The sequence below is a fragment of the Calonectris borealis genome, chromosome 26 (genome assembly GCF_964195595.1).
Source record: "Calonectris borealis chromosome 26, bCalBor7.hap1.2, whole genome shotgun sequence".
NCBI classification, from domain to species: domain Eukaryota; kingdom Metazoa; phylum Chordata; class Aves; order Procellariiformes; family Procellariidae; genus Calonectris; species Calonectris borealis.
Genome location: NC_134337.1, coordinates 7,251,860 through 7,260,713, shown reverse-complemented (window position 1 = coordinate 7,260,713; position 8,854 = coordinate 7,251,860). Strand labels below are relative to the sequence as shown.

General features: G+C 47.7%; 2 protein-coding genes across 2 annotated transcripts; one reads left to right on the top strand and one right to left on the bottom strand.

Moving 5' to 3' along the window:
* Positions 1–1,206: 1,206 nt before the first annotated feature.
* On the bottom strand, positions 1,207–5,111 carry LOC142093306 (adenosine receptor A3-like). Its single transcript, XM_075174362.1, is given in 3 exon segments — positions 1,207–1,959; positions 1,961–2,053; positions 2,642–5,111. Coding segments are annotated over 3 exon segments (939 nt in total). The 5' UTR covers positions 2,983–5,111; the 3' UTR covers positions 1,207–1,454.
* A 334-nt stretch (positions 5,112–5,445) lies between these two features.
* On the top strand, positions 5,446–7,395 carry ADORA3 (adenosine A3 receptor). The gene is given in 3 exon segments (XM_075174358.1): positions 5,446–5,795; positions 6,781–7,340; positions 7,343–7,395. Coding segments are annotated over 3 exon segments (963 nt in total).
* Positions 7,396–8,854: the final 1,459 nt, after the last annotated feature.

Here is an 8,854-nt window from a genome sequence, read left to right as displayed (position 1 = left end):
AAGGCGATGGTCCCCTCCTCTCACAGTATCGGCTGCAGCAGCCCCTTGTGTGATCTGGCCTGAGGGTCATGAAAGGAGCTGATGAAGTACTTCTCACTACTCCTACAGGCCGGGAAACGTGGGCTCGGTGTACCGCACAGTCTGGGTACAAAGCAAGACCCCTTCCCTCTGCTCAGCAGCAGGTTTCCAGTCCCAGGTTACACACCTACGCAGGCACGTGGAGATGGGTCCAGTCTCCAGTCCACAGCCGCTAAAAAGGACAGACAAAAAGAAACCCAGCAGCCTGTGCCCTGGTAGGATCAGCAGCATTGTGGGCATCTTTTAGACAGAAACAGGGTCCCCATGGGAAAGCACCTGCCTTCTAAGAAAAAGCTATGGGATGATCCAATGCTATTAAATTTTATGGGCTGTTTATGGCAAACAAAACCTTGCGCAAAGGCTGCTCGTTTTCCTTCCGTTCCAAAGCACCTTTCCACAAGCAGGTGCTGCTGCCCCATTTTGCTAAGTCAGAGTATTTTTGGACCATGAAGCACCCTCCTGCCAGCAGCTGGCCTCTGAGCCCCCCGCCCAGGCCTGGGTCCTCTTGACTGCATTTGCATTTTGCTGTGCTGCTCTTTGTGCAACCAGAGAACTGGCAGCCAGGGTCTGGCTTCTTCCTATAGTACCTTAGCATTTATAGAGAGGTTTGTTCTGTGGCAACGTGCCAGAGCATTTCTTCGTAGCTCCACCAATTTGAGAAACAGTTTCCTTAAATAGAGCTGAACAGGCAAAGCAAATACTCTCAAAGGAAGAGCCGTTAGGAGGTCAAAAGTAGTGCCAAAGGCTCATGTCAGTCTCCTGTCAACCTGCTAGAGTCAACCGCGCTCCTGGGCTGCGTGCAAGAGCCTTGCGCCGCATTGCATGGTCAGTCGGAGCTTCTGCAGAGGTGGCTCCTGCCCCAGCTCACCCAGCAGCTGCAGAAAGATTTGGGCCAGCCCAAGAGAGAGGGCCGGGGCTTGGGAGAGGGGTACCCGGGGGGGTGAGCAAGAGCCCGCCTCTCGGCAGGGCACCCGCGGGGAACCGCTGCCACCTCCCGGCAGCCGCCGGCTGGAGCCCGGGCTCTGCCGGACCCCCCGCCCGCCCCGGGGCGGGAAGGCTTTGCACCAGCAGAGCAGAACGCCCGTAAGCGTGAGCAACACCCGTCTCTCCCCCGCACTTCGCCCTGTTCCAAACCTCTCACACCTTTTGCCTCGGAAATGCAGAGGAGTTTCGTTGTTTTGGGAGTTAGCTGGGAACCTGAGCTCGGCATTGCACTGCCCAGAGCTTAATTAGCTGAACGCAGACATGTACACGCAATCGTTGCTCCAGAATGCATGATCTGAGAAAGAGTCTTGGTGTCTGTGCCACTTTCACCCCACTCTTGTTGCTCCCACGCTGTTTCCGTTGTTGTATCCAGCCCGGGCAGACCGATGAGCTCAGATGGTGCTCGCTCCCAGCTGCTCCGCTGTGTGCTCTGCGCTAGAAATAACCGACTCCGACTTCTGGGGCAGGATGCAAGTCCTCAGAATGAAAGTGTAGGTTTCTTTGAACTTCTGTATTTTGAAGGCATAGACGACGGGCTTCATGGGTGAGTTGGCATGAGACAGCAGGATGCCCAGGTACTTCAGAGGCTGCGGGGTGTCGCAGGAGGGGCAGAAGTACGAAATGGAGTTCAGGATGCCCAGAGGCAGCCAAGACATTGCAAACAAGAGGGTGAGGGGCAGGTATTTGGCCATTTTGTATTCCTTCCCACAAACTGTTCCTCCTCCTGGAGGACTTGCTAAGCTTGGGCTTAGTTTTATCCACATGATGTAGAAAATCTCGGTGTAGAGGGCACACATGGTAAGCAAGGGAAGGAGGATCCAGGCAAAGAAGCTGGAGTACACCACATAATCCGTTCTCATCACAGCCAAATAGTGACACTTGATGTAGCTGGAGCTGCCCATGTGCTGGTTCCAGCCCCACCAGCACGGCCACAAACCAGCACAGTCCCAGAATCACACAAATCCTTTCCTTTGTGATGGCTGCCCTGTACCTGGGTGGGCAGGAAGCACCAGCCATATTAGATGCGATTTTTCAGAAAAAAGAACTACATTATTCAGGAGCTTGGGCTTTTAAGCACTCATTTTTGCTTGGTCTAATTCGAGTTAAGCACAGTTCAGTGCAGTTGGTCCTTAGCAGCTTCTGATATTTAAAATGTATTTTGAAACTACAGGGGAACCTCCAAATGGTCATCGATCCCTTTTAAATGAGAACCCACAGGTGCAGAGTCAAACCGCTTCCTCAGCAATACTGGTTCATTTTAACTCACAACAGTAGAGCAGTATGGTTTCTCCCAGGGGAAAACCTAAAGACCACCACCTTATCCAGACTTCAAGAATATACACATTTATGAGCAACCTTCCCCTGACTCTCTGTAGCTTAAGGTTTTCAGGCATTGCTGAGTTTCCAGGAGTGCCCAGACTGCTGGTGCTCCATTGCCTGGGCTTTGGGAGCCTTTACCTCTCAGAGAACCAACGATGCTCAGGAAGCCCTACGATGCTGCCAATAAGGGAGAAGGAAAATATAAAGGAGGAGAGAAATGGGGAAAAGGTGATGAGATGGGACCTTCGCCCAGACTCACCTGGTCAGCAGCTTCACTCTCCGGTACCTGTCCACTGCGATGGCCAGGAGACACAGGATCGAGGCATTAGAAAAGATCGTCAGGCAGCACATGAACAGGCAGGAGTAGAGACAAATGACGACTCCCAGGCTCACCGTGACAGCCAGCGGTGTGACAAAGATCCCCATGGCGATGTCAGTGAGTGCCAGGGAAACGATGTAAAAGGTGGTGGTCTTCTGAAGAGCTGCATTCAGCTTCACTGCCCAGATCACCAAGGTACTGCCCACCACTGCAAATATCCCAACAACAGACTCCATCATGATACAGATCACATCCAGGCTGCCTACTAACATTTTGGACATCTGAGGCTGTTTAAAACCAAAATTAAGAAATGCTGGGCTGAATTCTTTTTTTTTTTCCCCTCTAACAGCCAGGTCAGAAGCCAGCTCCTCCCTGATCTGCCTTAAATTAAGTCCCTCATTCAGAATTTTGCACACTTTCTGACCTGCATACACAACTCACTCGTTAAAGATGAGCAGAGCAAATTGTCCATGAAGATCCATTTATCAGATCTTCTGTAACAAACCCATAACATCTTTCTTTCTGTCTCCTTGAGGTTTCAACACATTTATGTATGCTTTCGTAGAACAGTCAACGTTATACAGTGGCAGCATCACACTATGAGCAAACCACAGGGACTACCTGTTGGTAATTTTGCTAGTCTATTTGAGCCCCAAATGCACAATGTCCTCCCCAGTTGGGTGCTCTGTACTGCCTAGCAGGGTGAATTAGCCGATGCACAGCTATACGGCACTGTGGCTAGATTGCTCTGTCTCTGAGCTTCTTTAAAGCCTGCTCAGCCTGTACTACATGCAGTGTAGGTGTAGCATCAGAGAAAACAGGGCCAAGGGACCTTGAGTGATCTAGTCCGCTCCCCTGACACAAAGAAGGGGTGGGGAGGGCAAATGTGAAGACACTCAGCTGGATTTTGGGTGAGCAAATGGAGGGAGAAACATTTTCTTTTGACTCTTACACAAGCTGCTCCCCTAAGGTCCCACGCAGTACCAAGTTCTTCTCAGGAGCTGCGTTTACAGCAGGCAGAGTGGGGTGGGCCCTGTTGAAGCCCCTATAACCAGCTTTGCAGTAGCTGTCTACGAGAGGCATCTGGCTGCAGCCACAGGAGCAGATGACAGGAAAAGGAAGCTGGCAGTGAGGTCAAGAGAGGAGATGCACAGCGAGCGCAGGAGGCGGGGAGCCCTCTTGCCCAAGCACGGCCGGCAGCCAGGAGGACAGAGACATTTCCTATGTCTGCTCAAAGCTGCGAAGTGCCAGCTGCCCGCTCCTTCCCAGGTACTTCCCAGAGAAGTAACTCATTCAGCTTATGAAAGCCTAGCATACATCCCAGCTGTGACCTTCACATGCCTCTCCTCAATTTATCTCCTACACCCACAGATATCCTGTGTCAGATTTCATTAGAAAACCAGCACAGCCAAGTTCAGTTGCAGACTGGGACTGTCTGTAGACAGCTCACCATTCTCCCAGCAGTAATTCTACCAAAACACCCTCCAGTCAGGGAGCAAGAAGCACTTACATCCATTTCAAGGAAGCGGAATTCGTCCAACTCTTTTGACAGCAGAGAATAAAGAAGTCTCATTTATTTTTGGCTCTGTCTCCTCCCAGGGCTGATTTCACTTCCGCATCCTCAGTTTTGCCAGAAAGTTGGGTGGAAGAGATGGAGGACTCAGTGTCTGGGAAACCGAACACCATCCATATTTGCTCAGGGCTTCGTTACACTAATATGGCACCATCCACCTAATCGTTCGCTTGCTATTTGCTCATTCCTGGAAAGCGTGCATTTCTGTTTGCCCAAGAGCCAGGTTACCCTGTGACTCGCAGGCTGACACGAGCTCACATGTTTGCATCTCTCCTCAGTTTCATCTGAAATGGGAGCAGCTCTTTCACTGCAGACCCACATCAAGGAGCAAGGCATCACGCACTGCAGGGCTCACCCGCAGCAAGCCGATCACAGCTTTCACACCCTCGCTCCGCCACTTCCCATCACTTCCCACACCTTTCCCCAGTTTTTCCATCTTCCATAAACAAAGCATAAGAAAGTATGCCGCTCTCTGAACATGACTTGGTTGGTTGTCATACCGATTTCTACCTGGAATGAGGGTTCTCACTGAAAACGTCCCCTGCATTACGAGTGTTCTTGTCAGACTGAGAAAAGTCCAAGCAAAGAGCATTTTTCAGCCACCTTAGGGCCTTAACTGAAATTATATACCCTGAATTAAATCAAGTATTGGAATTTAACTAAACACCCTTCTAACATCCCCTGCACTGCCTCATTTCCTATAGTGACTGCAGAGTGATTATCTAGATTGATAAGTGGCAGCCTTGCACAGTCAACTCTGGTTACAGTTCTCCCACTTACAAAACTGTGGCTTGGAAGAGGAAGCAGTTCAAAGTATTTATTTATAGGTTGCTGGTAAGCAGGCTTGTGGAAGCTTTTCCATTTTTTTTCCTTCAAAATAGCTTTCCAAAAGTACTTTACTGATACCAGGCTGCTGAAGGGATGCTGTGAACTTCAGGAGGTGTGTCCAGAGAGGGGAACGTTTCCTGGATGCTAAGGTATTTGCAGCTCTGTGGAAAGACAACAGCTGATTTGCTGCCCAAGTGCCAAGGACGTGAAATACTGGAAGAGGTTTGCATACTGGAGAGTCACTGGAATAACTGAGCACCAGACACCGAGGACGAATCCCACACACGGTCATTGATGCCCATGCTCCCTTCTGCAGCTCAAGCCAGGGTGGGAGCACCTCGCCATGCCAAATGACAGCCTGGTGCTGAGCAGCCTGGATGGGATTTACATCGGAACCGAGTGCTTGGTTGCTTTGTTTGCCACTTTGGGTAACATCCTGGTCATCTGGGTGGTGAAGCTGAACTCGACGTTTCAGAACACGACTCTGTACTTCATCGTTTCCCTGGCGCTGGCTGATATCGCAGTGGGGACTCTCGTCATGCCCCTGGCCATCGTGGTGAGTCTGGGCATCAGCATCCACTTCTACACCTGCCTCTTTATGTGCTGCCTGATGGTGGTTTTCACCAACGCGTCCATCCTCTCGCTCCTGGCCATTGCGATCGACAGGTACCTGCGAGTGAAGCTGCCAACCAGGTGAGCACTGGACCAGCACGGGCCCCTCCGCTCGCCCCGCTCCTGCCAGCTTTCCCATGCCCAGCCTCTGCCCCACGGGTGCCATCTCCTCTCTCCTCCTTAACTTGGCCCTTTTCTAACAAATATTTACTCTAGGTGCATGCTTGCGCATGGAGAAATTACCTGTGCCTAAAAGCCCACCCAAGACGAGCTTCCTAGAGCAGGAGCCACTCCCTGCAGTTAGTAATGCAGCGTGGACAGACCCGCGGGTGTTTGTGCGAGGCTGAGAGCTCGGTGTTTTTGCTGATCAGAATTTGGCCACAGGATGAGCCTGTGGTCAAACAGTTGAATTATTCAGATGTTTTGTAATTGCTCAGGATGCTGAGAATACTATAGATTTCCTTGGGTTTCTGAGGCTAGTCTTTTAAAGAAAATTCCTTTTAGTGTTTGCTGAAAATACAAAAGAAGTAACAGACTTATTAAGGGCTAACTTAAGAAGTCATTCACTTTTTATATTTGAATGGAAAAGTACGTAAGCTAGAAATGCAAAGCATAACCTCAAGCATGAAAGAAGTCATATTTTTTAAGGGGAAAGGACCTATAAAATTGAAGAGTGCAAGAACAGTTTGGTCCTACAAATGGCATAAGCCAAATGTAAAGAGTAAGGTACACCCAAGGAAGCTGAGAAATAAGATAGGACTGCTAATAGTAGAAAAGCGGTACCTAGGCAAGAGGAGCACTAAGATCATAATGAAACAAGAAGCAAAATAGCTGAAAATATACAATTATAAAGAGGGGAAATTAAGCATAGTTCTTCTTATGGGTGCTGTAAAGTAATTGTTACAAATGAAGAATTAGGGCTTGTCTCAAAGTAAGATTTGGTTTCCTCCCCCAAAAAAGTTAATGCTTCGTTTTGCAACAATGAAACTGTAGTGAGTTCTTGAAACCATCCTTAACTATTTTAAACACTTCTGTTTAACACGACCTGGGTTTTCTTCCCCAACAGATATAAAATAATCACTACAGAGAGAAGAGTTTGGTGGGCACTGGGTTTGTGCTGGTCTGTGTCTCTGCTGGTAGGATTAGTCCCCATGTTTGGATGGAACAAATCAGAACAAAAAAACTCTGACTTTCTGAGGTGTCAATTTACCTCCGTGATGAGGATGGATTACATGGTATATTTTGGCTTCTTCACATGGACCCTTGTCCCTCTGCTCATCATGTGTGCTCTGTATGTTGAAATCTTTTACATCATCCGGACAAAGCTAAGTCAAGGTACAACCAATGTGAGAGGGACAGGAGCTTTTTATGGACAGGAGTTCAAGACAGCCAAATCTCTAGCACTTGTTCTCTTCCTGTTCGCAATATCCTGGTTGCCTCTGTGCATTATAAACTGCATTTCCTATTTTTACCCTGAATGTCGGATCCCTCCGTATTTAATGTACTTGGGAATCCTGTTATCCCATGCCAATTCTGCCATGAACCCCATTGTCTATGCTTGCAAGATAAAGAAGTTCAAAACCACGTACCTTTTAATTTTAAGGACCTATATCCTGTGCAAAAAACCAGACCCAGTTCTTACAGAGCAAACAACAGACCAACAGTCATAAATGTAGAATGAATGCTGACCTGCCAGTATATACCAGACTGTTGATAAACCACTTTGCTTTGTTAAGAAACTCATGGGAAAATGTGTGTTCTGTTTCATCTACTGCCTCTCTTGCACAAACTGTTTTACGATAAGCGCAAACTCCTCTTACTCAATCTGATGCATATTTGACATTAAGCCCAAAAGGATCATTTACGATCTTCTGCATTATTGTACCCCAGAGAATTCTGCTTGGTGGTTACTGTACCAAGCCCAGACCTTCCAGGCAAATCTTCATTTAACAGGACCTTCCAGTTTTTATTTATTGGGTTGAGCATTATTTGGTAGACCAGTGACCCAAAGCACTGTTAACAAGGCAGACTTCTTGCTCCGAGTTCTCTGGCTCAGATCCAGGACCAGCTGGTAAAACCAGCGCCTGTTCATTTCTAGTTTTAACTCAAGACTGAGGAGTCTTTTTGTTATAATTTTGATTTTCTTTTTGCCCAGTTATAGGCCCTTTGCTTACACACAGACAGACTTGCCCTGACTTTTTTTTCTGTCCAGTAGCGCCTGTCCAATAAAACTATAGCATCTCCTGCGACACCTCCACCTGCACTGTGACATTACCTCACCCACTGCTGACCATCTCCGCTGAAAGGCCAGAAGCTGCACTGACTTCAGTGACCCTCCTCTTCTTTGGGGGAGATCCTGTCAGTGGGAGACTTTCATTGCTTTTAAACCAAGACAATGCTCACCCCAGAAGCCTGCAAAATTGACCTCAGACATAGAGCACCAGGCAAGAGCTGAACTGCCGAATACACTGAAGCTATTCATTAGTGAGATATGCTGGGCACAGGGGAGCGTGCCAGGAAGAGATGACTGTCAAAAAATAAACTAATTATTTCTTTAAGTTCTTCCCTCCTCCCCCAGCTACCTGAACAAGGATAGAATCGACTATCCCAAAACCATCAAGGATGCATTTTCCTAATCTGTTACTAAAACTCATCCATTTGGGGGATTCTTCCTGCACAGCATATTCCCATGCTTAATTCTCCCTACAGTCACAAACTCTTTTCCTAACACCTGATTTAAATGTAATTTGCTGCAAGTCTCCTCTGTAAACCCGAAGAACAATTGCTCTTTTTGTAGCAGTCTGTAACAGATCTGAAGACTACTCTAAAGGTGTATGTAAATATGTGTCTATATATGTCTTTGGATTAAATAATTTCAAGATACAGAAGAGAGACTTAAGAAAAATTTTGCCCAGTGTTTTTTGTTGTTGTTGTTTGGTTGGGTTTTTTTGTTTGTTTGTTTTTTACACAATGATTGGTTGGGTCCACTGAAAAATAGAATAAACGTGTTCTTTGTTGTCAGTAACACAGCAGCTCGCAATCAAGGCATGTCCTCACTGACTATTCTTACATTCTTTGTCTTCTCTGGCAATTTAGAGTAAATTTGAGTCTGGTCAACTTGTGCTGCAGTCAGTGTTGTC